This window comes from Lissotriton vulgaris, chromosome 6 (assembly GCF_964263255.1).
Source record: "Lissotriton vulgaris chromosome 6, aLisVul1.2, whole genome shotgun sequence".
Classification (NCBI taxonomy): domain Eukaryota; kingdom Metazoa; phylum Chordata; class Amphibia; order Caudata; family Salamandridae; genus Lissotriton; species Lissotriton vulgaris.
In genome coordinates, this window is record NC_141694.1 from 649,682,506 (window position 1) to 649,697,294 (window position 14,789).

The 14,789-nt window shown below is 53.2% G+C and overlaps 1 protein-coding gene across 1 annotated transcript in view; it reads left to right on the forward strand.

Annotated features, from left to right (window-relative positions):
- MDN1 (midasin AAA ATPase 1) overlaps positions 1-14,789 on the forward strand; it is a 2,142,100-nt gene that overhangs the window by 1,178,867 nt on the left and 948,444 nt on the right. The window contains exon 53 of the mRNA XM_086926648.1: positions 5,139-5,272. Coding sequence (XP_086782774.1) covers positions 5,139-5,272 — 134 coding nt within the window. The remainder of the gene's footprint in view (positions 1-5,138; positions 5,273-14,789) is intronic.

Consider the following 14,789-nt stretch of genomic DNA (forward strand, 5'->3'; position numbering starts at 1 on the left):
GGGAAGATCACTGCTCCACTGACTGCGAGGCATGCCAACGGTTGAAGCCGAAGTCGCGGCGGGAGCGCCAGATGAAACGTTTCTAGTCTCGCAGGTCCGTTTCGTCACCTCGATCAGCATCTGCGGAAGGTTTTCAAAGCAGCCGTCATTGTTGTCGCCCTCATCCTTCTCCTGTGCCTGAAGAGCGTTGCTCCCCTGTCGGTAAGTGTTGCAGTTTGTCCCCGAGGGCTGGTTTCTGGCCTGTTGGGGGTGTGGGCTCTCCGCGGGTGATGCGGCCCTCGTATCGTCCCCCTATACACCGTTTCCCGGTGAGGGGGCATCGAAAGCCCAGATAGAGACATATGCGGCGGCTTTGCAGACCTTGCTGGTTCCTTCTCCATCCCCTCCTGGGACGTCAGCATATCCCTAGCGCGGTGCAGTGCCTTCCACGGTGTCGCAGGCGGGTCCGGCACCGACTGGTTCGGATCCAGGCTTGAAGGATGTGGTGCCGTTGGGCTGCAGCCCTTCGGGGCTCCCTCCTTCGGACCACGGTGCCCCGGCTTCGCCGCAAACTCCTAGGGGAGTCTCTGTGGTGTCGTGGGAGTTCGCCGCGCCTCGGGTCGCATCCAGAGCCCCTCTCAGTCCTTTCATAATGCCGAGGTGACGCCACTACACCACCGGCAGCTGCTGGCCCTCGCGGCGCCATAGGGTGCGGCGGACCCTCCTCGTCCTGTCATGGGTCGAGGCTGGCGGGGGACCCCCTCGTCCCTCCTGGGCCCCTGTCGTCCCTCTGCGCAGGCGGTTGCGTTGCCGGAGGTTGAGTCGGCCTTGCCACCACCATGGGGGTTGGCGGGCACCCTCGCCCAGTAATGGGTGGAGGCTGGCGGGGGGCTCCTTCCCACTCCCCGGGTGCCTCTCGTCCCTCCACGCAGGCTGCTGCCTGGTTGGAGGTTGAGCCGGCGCTGTCCCCTAGCCGCTTCGGCTCCGGTTGCGCCCGGTCTCCGGCGCTGTGTGATGTGGCGGAGGCCTGTCCGGCGTTTCTGGTGGTGCTGGATGACGACAAAGCCCTGCTCCAGGTTGCAGATTCTACGGCACAGGACAAGCGTCAGGTCGTGGATTCGTCTTCAGATGTCCCTTCTTCCCCGAAGGTTGAGCCCCTGCTGGTGTCTTCCTCGCCGGAGAAGGGCCGCCGCGTCGTGGCTTTTTCCCAGACGTCATCCAAGACCGGCTCCTTACCCTCACTGCTACGCGGTTTCCGCCAGAGGAAGCACAGGTCCCCCATTCCTCGGCGCCTCTTTCTTCCTTCCGGACCTGGCCTTTCCCCTCTCAGATTAGCTTGGGGGATAGGTGCCTTAGCTTGCAGACGACAGAGGAGCTGCTTTCCCCACCGCAGGTCCCTACCGAGGCACGTGCGGCCTTCGCTCGCGCTGTTTCCACGGCTGTGGGAATTCTGCGCATGGGTGATCCGGCTGCTCATTTCCCCGCGGATCATCTTTTGGAGGCACAGGGCTCTGGTGGGAGGGAGCTGCTGCTTCCCTTTGAGGGTTCGCTCCGTTCTTCTCTGTTGGGGGTGCCCCGCCACGGGGGATACAATGCCCCAACACCTTCTGCACCAGCACCTTCCAGGACCGCGTGACCCCGTGTGCCTTACCCTCCACCCCTCTGTCAGTGGGCCCCTTTTGCGGACTGCCTTTCCCTCCCTGCCGTGGCTGTTGTCTCCACCATCACGGGAGACCTGCTGACTGGATTCTTGGAGGCGCAATATGTTCGCTTCGACCAGTGCGGCTCTGCGGACCCTTCACACTTTGTGTGTTGGCTAGGGCCACCACTCTTTTTTGTGGGACTCTGCTGTGTCCCTTGGATCTGCAGCTTCTCAGGAGGTGCTGGTGTTGACTTGCGGCACCACACGTTAGATGGCCGGGAATTGGCGGCGTTTATTCTTCGGTCCGCTCTGGACATCTGAGGTGCTTGGCCGTGCCATGGCGTCTTCGGTTGCCCTTCGCTGCCATGCTTCACTGCCATGCTTGGCTTCGGGACAGTGTGTTTCCGGAAAATGTTCGGGAACGGCTGGTGGATCTTCCCTTCAATGGCACTCTTTTGTTCCACGCCCCCGCAGACTCGGCCATCCAGAGGTTCTTGGCGGGGCTTCGGCCTCCTTCTCCTCCTCGTCATCCTCCTCCTCGCCCTTCCCCTCCTCCTCCCCCTCCCCCTACTCCTACTCTTCCTCCTTCCCCTGTTAGCCTGGTCTGTCTTTCTGTATGCGGCCTGGTGTCATGGGTCTGGTTCCACGTCATTTTGTGTTGTGTTGTCGGACCCCTTCCTGAGTTGTCCGGGGCCTTCTTCGCCTTCTGGCTTTTTGTCTTGGGGGCTGAGATGGATTTCTGTTCCACCCTCTTTCAGGCGCACCCTGCCCGGTCTTCCTGGGTGTCCCCGGGCTGCTCTTTCTGCTTCCGCCTGCTTTATTGCTGTAGGCGCTGTTCTGTCTGGTCTATTGACTTCTACCTGTGGTAGGATCAGCTGGACTCATTGCGGGGTGTGTTCCTGGTGAGGGAGGACTTTCCTTCTTTCTGCCTCGTCTCCTTGGTGCCTCTGGGTTGATCTTCTTCCTCTTCCTTGCCTTGACCCTGGATGGAGGTTTTTGTTGCATGATGTAGGCGTGGGGTGCTTTGGCCTCCTCTTGCCTTGCCCCTGTTTCCTCTGCGGAGTGTGAACGGGCTTCCTCTTTCTTTCCGCATCCCCCTTGGGATCGGTAGTGTTCTGACTGTAGGGGTTCCCCTTGCCTGGGGGACAGGGCTCCTCGCCCTCTGTCGTCCTCGTACCCTATGGGACCCTCTGTTATGTCCAGGCTGGTGGGGTCCTCTCGCAGACCCTCCTTCCCCGTGGGTATGGCTAGGGTATCTATTCTACGTTAAGGAATCTGCGGCTAGTAGTCTCTATCAGATGTACAAGTTACTTACCTTCGGTACCGATGTATCTGGTAGAGACGATTCTAGCCGCAGATTCCTTCACGACACACCCTTCCTCCCTGTTCTGCGAGGGCCTTTAGCTTGCTCTTCCGCACTCGCCTGCCTCTGGGTGCTTTGTCTTTTGCAAGTGCCCTCTTTCACTCCTCCCTAGCAGGATGCTTGTTTGGTGGGTTTGCATCCATTCCTCCTTTCTGGTGGGTTCATGGGTGCTCCTTCGTCCCTACGCTCTGGTGCTTCCAGTGAGGGGCCTTCTCATATTTCCCCTTTCCCTTTTCCTTGTTTGGAGTTTCTGACTCATGTGCAGATCTCTGAGTTGGGGTCTCTTAGGTGGGCCTCAGCCTTTGCTCCTTTCAGGGGACGCAACTCTCCCTGGTGGTGTTGTCTTGAGGTGAATTGTCGTTGCTCTACTGTCTTTCACTGTTAATAGGGCTGTGGTTGCAGGCTTCTTTGTCTGCTGCTCAGTTTTTCATATGCTTTTCCTGTCTCCAGGGAGAATGTTCTATTGTTTGCGGGGTTTCTTTGCAGTGGCTTTGACTGCTCTTCCCTTCTATTACTTTCGGTGCCATGGTACCTGGCACTTTCCCGAATGGGCTGTTCCCCTCCATTCGCTTCTTTCCTTTCTGTTTGTCTGCTGTTTCGCGCACTGTTCCCATATTCTCACAGTTTTTGTTTGTAATGGCTCTGCGTTGTGGCGTGGAAAAGTTCTCAGAAGAAAGCGGATGTCAGTGCTCCAGGGTGGGGCTTATGTGACCTCGCTGACGTTAAGCCCGTGGACGACGTCAGGGAGGAGTCACGCGTACCGCCCCCGGCGCGCAGAGATGCTGGGAAAAGAAAAAATTTCCGGATCCAGTCTCTCTCCTGGGGATAATTCTATGTTCAGGAATCTGCGGCTAGAATCGTCTCTACCAGACACATTGTTACCGAAGGTAAGTAACTTGTACATTAAGCCTTGTTAGTAGTCCCTGGCTAAAAAGGAGCCTCCAGTCTGGCTATGCGCTCACTCCACCAGGGCGACGGCAGCCACTACTGCCTTGGCAGGCTGCTACGTGGGCATCGTTGCACACATTCAAAAACACTACTGCCTGGACAGCCAAGTCCGGAGAGACTGCTTCTCTAGCTGTTCTGTTCTCAAGGACTTTCTGGTGTGATCTTGGTTCGCAGACCCACCACCGGGGTTGGTATTGGTGGGGGTATCCATTCTTAGGTAAGGAATCTATAACTAACATGTTTCTTTCACATGCACAAGTTACTTGCCTTCGGTAACGATATGTCTGTAAGAAACATTAGTTAGTTATAGATTCCTTACCGCCCCACCTATCCTCCCCGTTCTGCGAACTGATTTCTAGGGTTAAGGACATCTTTCTGGGCCCTAGTTTTGTGCACCAATGGTTAGTGTCTTGCATGCCTGCATTTCTGGCGTGATAAGTTGTGTACAGAACTGACGTCAGCGTGCAAGGGTGGCGTCTAAGTAGCTGCCCTGACGTCATTCTGACGACCACGACGATGAACGCGGAGCCGACCAACGCCACCTTCCGACGTGCAGAGGTACTGCTGAAGAAAAATCTTTCCGGATCCGGTCTGACGCCTGGGGGTTATTCTAAGGTAAGGAATCTATAACTAACTGATGTTTCTTACAGATCTATCGATACCAAAGGTAAGTTACTAGTGCTTTTATTATTATAGCTATAGTTCATTGAATTGTTATTGGTAGAATTTCAAATAATTCAAATATAAATTAATTTTTTTAGCTTTTTTCTTCAGTGACGCTATGTATGTGTGTCTATGGCATTTGAGGTGCTTCTGTTACCTTTGAATGTGTCAGCATGCGCTTTCGTTTTGTCACGTTTCTGAATTCCTCTTTATAAAGCAACTAAAATGTTTTTGAATTCCTTTGTATTACAGAGATTTAGTAAATGAGCATGGTTTTCATGAAGTCCAATGAATTGCAAGTTGTAAATCGCTGACTATGTGAAAACTTTGGCTGCAAAACTAATATTTAGTCAATGTGGCATCCTATAACGCAAGGATACAAAAATGCAGTGTACAATATTATTCAGCTGTTGGCCTTTGTTTGCTGTACAGTCAAACGTCAGTGTCTCATTTATGTAATTTGTACTTCAAGCCATTTGGGTTTACAGAACTGTGACAATTCTTACAATGTGTTTTGATTGTTTTCTGAACTTGTTGTTTAAGATCCAGGAATCTTCAACAGTCTTCCACATCCGATTGTCTCCCACCTTGCTGTGTTCTTTGAACTTTGGGATGCATTGCTATTGCACTGTGTGCAGTCCAACCCGAGGATACTAACAGATGAGGCTATTGCAGAGGCGAGTACTGTTTCTTTTCATTTGATAATGAATTATAGAACATAGCCTGTGAGACTGATGAAGTGTATACGGTAAATGGTCTATGTTAGGAAATCAGGTATATTTGTTGGTGCGATTGTGCGACCTCATCGTCTAATACTCTTACCAACCCCTGTAGGTCCAATAGGTTTTGTCTGTAAACCGCTCAGCTCAATTCTGAGCAGAGAGGCTTACACAGAGGAACAAGTGTTAAGCTTTTAAACCGCACCAACAGATTTGAAGAAGAAATCAACACAACACTCACCAACACCAATTTCTAAAAATAGACTGCATTTTTATAAGAATTTAGGCACTTAAAAAAAAACTCCAATGGAGGGTTCCGGAGATATAGATTTTAAAAGTAATAGTAAATCCAAGCAATTTCATTCAACCGCGAACAACCCATGGCAAAGGCAACAAATTTGACACTTAAAAACTTTTTCATGCAAAACGTAGGTAAGTGTCAATCCTGTTGGTTACAAGTACTTGGGGCGACCAACTCTGACAGGGGGCTAGTCGGGGGGAGCCGCCAAGTCCTCAAGGACAGTTTCCTTTGCTAAAGAAGCAGCCTTGAGCAGTTCCAGGTGCTCTATCTGCATTGCAAAGGATTCCTTTGGAGTGATCCTGATACAAGTGTAGAAGGTTGCTGAAGATGCTCTAAGGGTGCTGTGGGTATGATGCAGTCGGCGGGGGTCTTACTGCAGGGATTCCTTGCTCTGTGAAGATGGTGAGGGTGTCCTAGTTGCAGGGTCGACGTCCCACACGTCTTTACGGTCTAGTCGAAGTCCAGTCGCCTGTTGTCTCGGTCACAGACCATTCCTTTCTGGGTTGATAGCTTTCCTTCTGAGGGTCCCAGCAACTCTCCACTAGCACTCCCAGGCTCAGCGAACTCTGGTGCAACTCTGCACATTCAGGTCTTGTTCCTCAGCAATGCACGGTGGTGAATGCTGTTGTATCCCTGTGCTGCAAACAGGAGGCCAGTCGTCTGGCCCTTTGAGTTCTCTTTGCTTGATTGGGTTCTGGAGACCGCTTCTCCCTGAGCATCACATGGCAGGCACAGTCCATCTCTTGGCTAGCCAGCAGATGCAGTCCTCATCGATGCAGTCTCTCTTTGCTGGTCCCTTGGTGCAGCAGGGCAGAACCTCTTCGGTCCTTCTTTCAAGTCGCTTAAGGTCCGAGGTCTGGGTATCAGGGGTGACACCTTTATGCTCCGAAAGGTTCCGTAGTGCACCTGATGGTGGTTGATAGCCAATGGTTCCCTCCCACCTGGAGACCACTTCCTGTTGTGTGTGGCATGTGGTTATCCTAGGATGCACCATTCAGGCCCACACCAAAGATTGCAAGACCCACCTGAATGTGTAGACCTCCCCAGCCCTTCCCCAGAGTGTGTCTACCTCAATGCTATATGCCTCTGCGGAAAACGGTTTGCCAACTGGTTTCTACTCATGTCCTCCCATGCCAGCCTGCTACATTAATTTCGACTTGAGATACAAAACAGACCCTCTCAACCTTTCGGACATCAACCAGGATATCAACAACTTTAGCAACTGGATCAAGAACTGTGCAGACTCCCTCTCACCCATCAAACTCAACAATACGAGAAAGTCCAACAAGCAAGACAGCTAGTACACAAAGGATCTCCGGGACACCAAAATATACTGCAAAGAACTAGAGAGAAAGTGAAGAGGCAGCCTTGAAGACACAGACAGACCACTTTCTAAGCTGCAATAAGAAAATACCACCAACAATTTGGAAATACCAAGAAAAGCAAGCTAGTTAAATGTATCAAAGGTAACTCCAACAGCAGCAAAGAAATCTTCTTGACCATCAAAGATTCACTACACATGTGGCCTCCGTCAATCACCCCTCTTAAGAATTCTGTGATGGCCTATCCAGCTTCTTCAACAGCATAATCACAAACATCTACAGTAACTGCACGCCCCAATCTGATCCAAGCAAACTTATCACCAATTATGACAACCACCTGATCAGATTCAAGTCATCCACTAGAGAACAAACAGCTGCAATCATGAAGCTCAACCACTCTCGGTTCCCTTCGGAACTGTGCTCCCACCACTATAACCTTGTCACATCCCCAATCAACACAGCTCTCACCCACATCATAAACACCTATATCTCCTCTGCCACCTTCCCAGAAATCTGAAAGTGCACAGTCGTCATCACCCTCCTAAAAAAAAACTTTAGTTGACCACAGCAAACTAACCAACTCCAACCTATCTCCCTGCTTTCCTACCCAGCAAAAAGGACACCTGCAAACAGCTCAATAGCCACCTTGAGCTCAAACACCTACTGGACAACACTCAGTTTTCAGAAAGAATCACAGAATAGAAACTTCACTCATCACATGCACCAACAATAACAGGACCTTCCCTAACTGAGGCTAAACAGCTGTACTCATCCGACTCGACCCCTCTGTAGCTTTTGACACCAGTGTCCTACAACACACTAATCAAAAGACTCCATGATTGCAGAATCCAAGGACCAGCACTCAACTGGCTTGGTCTCTTCCTCACAGGAAGAACCCAAAGATTTAGAGTGTCACCCTTCACATCTGAGGCCAAGAAACGTGTATCTGGATCCCCCAAGGTTCATCCCTCATCCTGACCCAGTTGAACCTCTACCTTGAGCCACTCACCAACATCACCAGGTCTCAAGGCATCACCATCATCAACTACACAGAAGACACCCAACAAATACTCTTCCTAACGGATAAGACACATCACCAGAATTACCTGCATGAGCCTGATAGCGGAAAGGATGAGAACCAACTGCTTTAAACTGAATTTCGACAAGGCAGAATTTCTAGTCTTTGGTAACAAGGACTCACTGTGGGACTCCACCATGTGGCTAAATGAACTAGGACAAACACCCACCAACCACACCAAAATTCTGGGGTTCATCCTGGATGACAAGTAGAACATGACGGCACAAGTCAATGCTGTGAGCTCCACCTGCTCTCTCATCCTATGAATGCTATGAAAAATCTTAGTGGTTCCCACAGAACAACTGACGAACAGTCAGTAAGATTCCAGATAAAAATAAAGAAGCAAATCCAAATTCCAGGCAGGCCGACGAGGCCAGTCCACATCTGCCCCCAAAGCATCCGCCTCAAAACCCTCCTAGTCTGTGCTTTCAGGCCCATGTGACGCCAGTGGGGGGCAGGGTTCGCCATCACCTCCTCCACTGAGAGAAGGTTGTAGAAGGGGGGACACTGCTGCTATATTTGATTTAGGCGCCTTGATGCCCATTGGGCTAAGTTTGCGCGCGATAAGAACCGGTTCATTCATTCCACTGGCGCACTGTCACATCGGACAGGTGGGTGCTGCAAATCGTCCGAAGGGGCTACTCCCTCCCCTTCGAGGCGACCCCTCAAGCCATGCCACCACACTACTACCGCGTGTCGGGGGATCACTTGTGACTTCTGCTGGAGGAAGTTACGGCCCTCTTGGCCAAGAAGGCCATTGAGCGCATTCCTGGGCCAGAAGTAGGGTGTGGTTACTACTCCCACTACTTTCTGGTACCCAAGAAGGGCAAAGGGGGTCTACGCCCTATCTTGGATCTACGGAACGTCAACGGCTTCCTCCAGAAGAAGTTAAAAATGCTGACACTAGCTCAGGTCTTAGCTGCCCTGGACCCAGGAGACTGGATGGTAGCGTTGGACTTGCAGGACGCATACCACATTCCCGTCCTGCCGGCCCACCGGCGCTACCTGCGGTTCACGGTTGGCCACGAGCACTTTCAGTTTACCGTGCTCCCCTTCGGCCTTACCAGCGCCCCACGGGTGTTCACGAAGTTGATGGCGGTGGTCGCAGCTCATCTGGGCAGGTTAGGGGTGTAGGAGAGTAGGGTCTGCAATCCTATGATCACCCAGATTTTTTTGCTTTTGTTTCACTGGTTTACGACTTTCTCTGGCTGTGGGCCTGCCAATCAGACCCACAGCCTGGCTGTTCTCTTTCTAAATTACGATATGTACCCTAGGTGCATTTACCAATTGGTACTGGGCCACCTTATCAGACCCCGTAACGCAGGGCATAGGTGTACCCAGGGCCGCCAGGGGCTGCAGCATGTATTATGCCACCCCTGGCTGGCCTCCTAAATTTGACACAACTGGCTGCACGACAGCTGGGGCGAAGTCGTGTAAGCACCCTTCGCTTTAGGTATAGTAGCTCTATATCTAACCATACAATGGACACCCGAGTCCCTATCAGCCACTCCTATGGCAGGCCTTAACAATCCTGAAGGCAGAGTGCGTGGGCTCGTGTGAGCTAGGTTCAGGCCCGAGCCGAGCCCGGTTACAGCTTGCGGAATCAAGACCCAATGGCTGTTCCATGATAACGCGTACCACATCGGTAACTTCGGTGTCGCGTTATCAAGACATGTCGAGTAAGGTGTCATACGAATCGGGATGCGGCCCCCTCACCAATTCTGGCGACGAGGTTAGTATTCCGCCCTTCTAGAGGGACACGACATGTACGTAACTGTGAACCCCGGTTAAAGTTAACTAAAGCCTCAGCTCCACAAAATGGAGGCTGCCACCACAGACACGAGTCTGACCTCCTGCTGCTGGGAGTCCTTCCAGCGAGGAGAGCTTGGACAAAGGGTTTCCTGTCGAGGGCGGTGTTCGCACCGTCCCAGACAGGGTTTGTGTATTCTGGGTAGGTAGGGCTTTTGCGAGAAGGTGACTGCGGAGTGGCACCCCGGTGCTCACTACGCATCTGCCGGCCAGAACCAGTTCCAGGGGCGCCAGCCCTGGCCTGGGGAAAGTCCGGCAGGGGAGAGGGGTGTAACTACCCCCTTTCCTGGTCCCACCCTTAGGGCAGGACCTAGTCATGTACCCACCCCTTTCTTTAGAATAAAGGCCGGAGCGGGGACCCTTCCAAATTAGATCATCTTTGAATCAAGAACTACTTTCTACGAAAGGACATTCAAGACTCTTCTCAAGATTTCTCCCTTGTGACTAAGGAGTAGTCACCCTGCATCAGCGGGCACCATCTAAGAACTCTGCGGTTTGCTGTAAGTCCTTCCTCAAGGAATCCGACGGCCCAGCTCGACGAGAATCGGCTTCCCTGGCACCTCTGACCTCTACCCACGTCATCAGCTCAGCTGTGATCTGTGGGTGCGACGAGACCTCGAGGGACCGGCCATCATCAGAACCTGCACGCTCTTAAACCAGCACGACCATCGAAGCGATTCCCTGGTGAGTGCTCTGGGGTCCGAGAAGCCCCGACCCTGAGCCGCTCTAGCACCGAAGTGCCGTCTCCCAGCATCTCCACGATCTGCGTGGGGCCCTTCTGCTCGCTGCTCAGCACGTTGTCTGGTCACTCGCCGCTGGCTTGTGCCCTTCTGTGACGACATCCGACAATCAACACTGCTGGTCTGGTTGCCCCAGACTGGCCCTTGCTTCCATCTTTGCGAGGAGCACCCTGGACCCTCTTGGTCCACTCAAGACGCCATCTTAGGCCCACCACGTGGCCCTGAGATTTGCCAAGGCTTGTTGCCCCACCCTGGGCCCAGCGACGCCGACAGCATCATCCTTCGTGGGACAGCTCGCACCTCCACCGTGGTCGCCGACAACGCCTCCTGGTCCGTGAGACTGCAGAGCCTAGCGTCGCCCACTCACCTGGTCGAGGTGACGGCCAACCGGTGCCACCCTGGTACCCTCTGACTACTGGCTAGTAGTACGAACTTGGTCCCCTCTGCTTTCAGGTGTCATCACTCTCTGATCCAGGCTTGGATCTCTACGAACTATTCATCACTGGTCGCCGGCCAGCAACTCCTTTTCTTCCGGCTCCTGGCTCGTCAGCGAAGACCCCGACGCCTGTAAGACTTGTGCAACCGCAGCCCTCGTGGCTAGGTAACTCGGCATTTCGGTGCCTGCATAGCCTCTTTACTCTAGGGTCCCGAGTCCCTCGCTTCCGACTTGCCTTATCGGGTCCGCCCGAGACCTTAAACTTTCCGTGTCCTCGGACACTTGTTTTAATTGTGCACTTGAAGTATTTTCCTAAGAGATTTGGTTTGTGCTTAGTACCCTGTCCTCATAAAGAGTACAGGGCTGTTGTGATTCTTAATAAATATCCTGTTTATGTTCGAGGCATGTGGGCTGCTGAATTCATATCTGTGCATAGATCGCCTCGCCACCTAGTGTTGGGTCCGGATGATTGCACATTGTTGTCCTGGAAGAGTCTTCGAAGTATCACGAGATAGGTGGCTCCTCCCCTGGACTACAGTGCGCATGGGCATCGCCTCCATCCCCAGATTGTTTTTTTCCGCCATTGGGTTCGGATGTGTTTCGGTTCCCTCTGTCGGAACCGACAGTTGTTTAACTTCTACTCGAGACCAAAAGGTCTTTAGGCTGGGCGTCGGTATAGTTGCGTACGGGTTTTCTTTCTGACTCTCAGCTCCGATCTCTTGCTGCCCTTCCACGTGCCTTCGGCGCGGACGGGCCTACACTACACCTCTAGCTATGGAGCGGACTCCATTTAAAAAGTGTCCGCTGTGTCACTCCAAATACTCACACCTCGACGTGCACCCTGTGTGCAATACCTGCTTGTCACCGGATCACCGCGAGGACACCTGCATGGCGTGTTCGAAATTCCGGAGCAAGAAGACCTTGAAGATTCGCCGGGCCAATCGACTCCAAGCTCAACTATCGGCTGCGGCGCCCCCTCCAGACGACATTTTCCAGGAATCTGTCGAGGTAGAAGACGACGCGCGAGACTCGGACTCTGGTCCCGCGTGCGACGAGGAGACCTACGACGCGGGTGAGGAGGACTTTGACGAAGTCTCCGACGAGGTAGGGGACGACGATCAGGCTTGTGCCACGATGGGGGATAGCTCGGAGGAGGAGCATCCCCAACCAGACTCAGGGGTTATACCCCTTCATACGGCCCAGGTCGAGGGATCGCCTTCGGGCCTTACCCAAGATCTAACTATGAGTCCTACGTCCCCGCCTCCGGGCCCGGTCACGGACATTTCAGAACCATCACTTCAGGTTATACAACAGAAAGTGAAGCCAACTGGTCACGCACCATCGGATCCGAAACCGAAACCAAAAGTGGCGCAGGTGATGAAGGTTCTGGAGGCGTCAACTACAAAAACATCCAAAATGGCCGACCAGAAGCGTCGCGCCAAAATGGCCGACCCGAAGGCCTCTGGGTCGGCGCCGAAGGCGAAGTCCTCCGATGCGGCCGCGTCGGCGCCGAAAGGGGTCGTGGACCCGAAGACGGCTCCGAAGAAGCGTCAGGGCGACGACGCCAATAGGCATGGGCCGCCGGCACCGAAGAAGGTGCCCTCTGACATTGTGGATCTCGAGGATGAGGAATCGCTCGAGCCGGTCAAGCCCTCTCCAGCCTTCACAAAGAAGGTGACGGAATCCTTGCAGCGGATTCAAAAAGCCGGTGTGAATCCCGCTCAGGACACTGTAGCGCCTAAGCCTACTGCGGGCCACACGCCTATCCGTTTCACTCTCCCACCCAAGTCGGCGCCGAAGGCCTTCGCGCCGAAGCTGGGCGGATCCGCTAAGGAGCCATCGACGCCAAAAGCTGCCTCAGCGGTGCCAAAACCTCGACTCCAGCCACTTGCAGTCGAGGAACGTCGTGAGGTATTCATCGACGCCAACACCGGAAAACTGTCGCTCCTCAAGAGGAAGATCACAACAGAGCCGGCGCTGGAACCCTTTAAGATCCCTCTTAAAAACAAGAAGGACTCTGCGGGATCTTCGCCTATGGTGGAACCTGTGTCCCCCCAGGCCCGAGGGCACTCTCCGACGCATTCAGTCGCAGTCGATGCGGACGAGGAGGATGCAGAGTACAACTATCCGGCGTACTCGGATCCGGAGGAGGAGCCTGTGCCCTGGACAACCGGAGCCGACACCGAGGACCCGCAGTCGGGTCAGGACACTCAGCTTTTCGCCGCCAAGACGTCCCCTACAGAAGACTCGGCGGCCTTCAATGCGCTGATAGAGAGAGCTGCGGCCAACCACGACGTCGAACTACACTCAGACCCCGTGGATGTGGACTTCCTGTTCGACACCTTCTCGGTGGCTGAAAAGTCGGTCAAAACGCTGCCGATGCTTAAGGGGGTGCTTAAACATGCCGCGGATGTTTTCAAGGAACCCACACGGGCGCGTGTGGTCAACCCTCGAATCGACAGGAAATATAGGGCCGCTCCCACAGATCCGACATATATAAAGGGACACTTGCCATTGGACTCCTTGGTTGTTTCCAACGCTCGGAAGAGGGCAAACTCTCAAACGACTGGTGACGCTCCTCCCCCAGATAAGGAGTCGAAAATCTTTGAAGCCTCAGGCAAACGGATCGCTGCACAGGCAGCTAACATCTGGAAGATATCTAACACCCAAGCCCTGCTTGCACGTTATGATAGGGCCCATTATGACACACTTGAGGCCATCCTACAACACTTGCCTGACCAATACAAAGAGGCAGGGGAGATGCTTATTCAGGAGGGTAAACTCATTACTAACGCATCCATCAAATGTGCACTGGATGTGGCAGACACGGCCTCCAGAGCTATCAATACAAGCGTGTTACTTAGACGCCATGCCTGGCTTAGGATTTCGGGGTTCAAACCCGACATCCAGACGACTATACTAAATCAAACCGTAAATCCTGACCATCTGTTTGGCCCTGAGGTGGATGCCTCCCTGGAAAAAATGAAAAAAGACACAGAAACTGCCAAGTCAATGGGGGCTTTACAAAGTCAGCAGTTTCGAAGTGGCTCCTTTCGCCGCTCAAATTCAAAAGGCACCTCAAGAGGACAGGCATCCCAATCCACACAATATTACAAGGGTAACACCCAAGCCTCGTATAACAACAAGGGCAGAGGTGGTTACAGAGGCAATAATGTCAAGGGCAGGGGACGTGGAAACAATGGCTCCAGGTCCACCACCACCACCAAGCAGTGACGTCTTGTCACTGCCCCCCGACCACACAACACCAGTCGGGGGGAGACTCCAGCAGTTCCTGCCAGCGTGGGAGTCCATCACCACAGACAGGTGGGTGAGGTCTCTTATCCAGTACGGGTACTGTCTGGAGCTTACGTCCATTCCACCGGACATACCGCCAAGAAGCTGTCCTATGTCCGGCGAGCACTTGACCTTGTTGCAGCAAGAAGTTCTAGTTATGCTGCAAAAAGGGGCAATAGAGCTCGTTCCATTGCAAGAACGGGGAACAGGGGTTTACTCCCTGTATTTTCTCATCCCCAAAAAGGACGGGTCCCTCAGACCGATCCTGGACCTCAGGCCCCTGAACTGGTACATCCTCTCGGAGCACTTCCATATGCTCACGTTACAGCAGGTGCTTCCCCTGCTTCAACAGGGGGACTTCCTGGCTACGCTGGATCTGAAGGATGCCTATTTTCATATCCCCCTGCATCCTTCACACAGGAAGTATCTCAGATTCACAATCTTAAACCAGCATTACCAGTTCAAGGTTCTGCCGTTCGGGGTCACCACAGCACC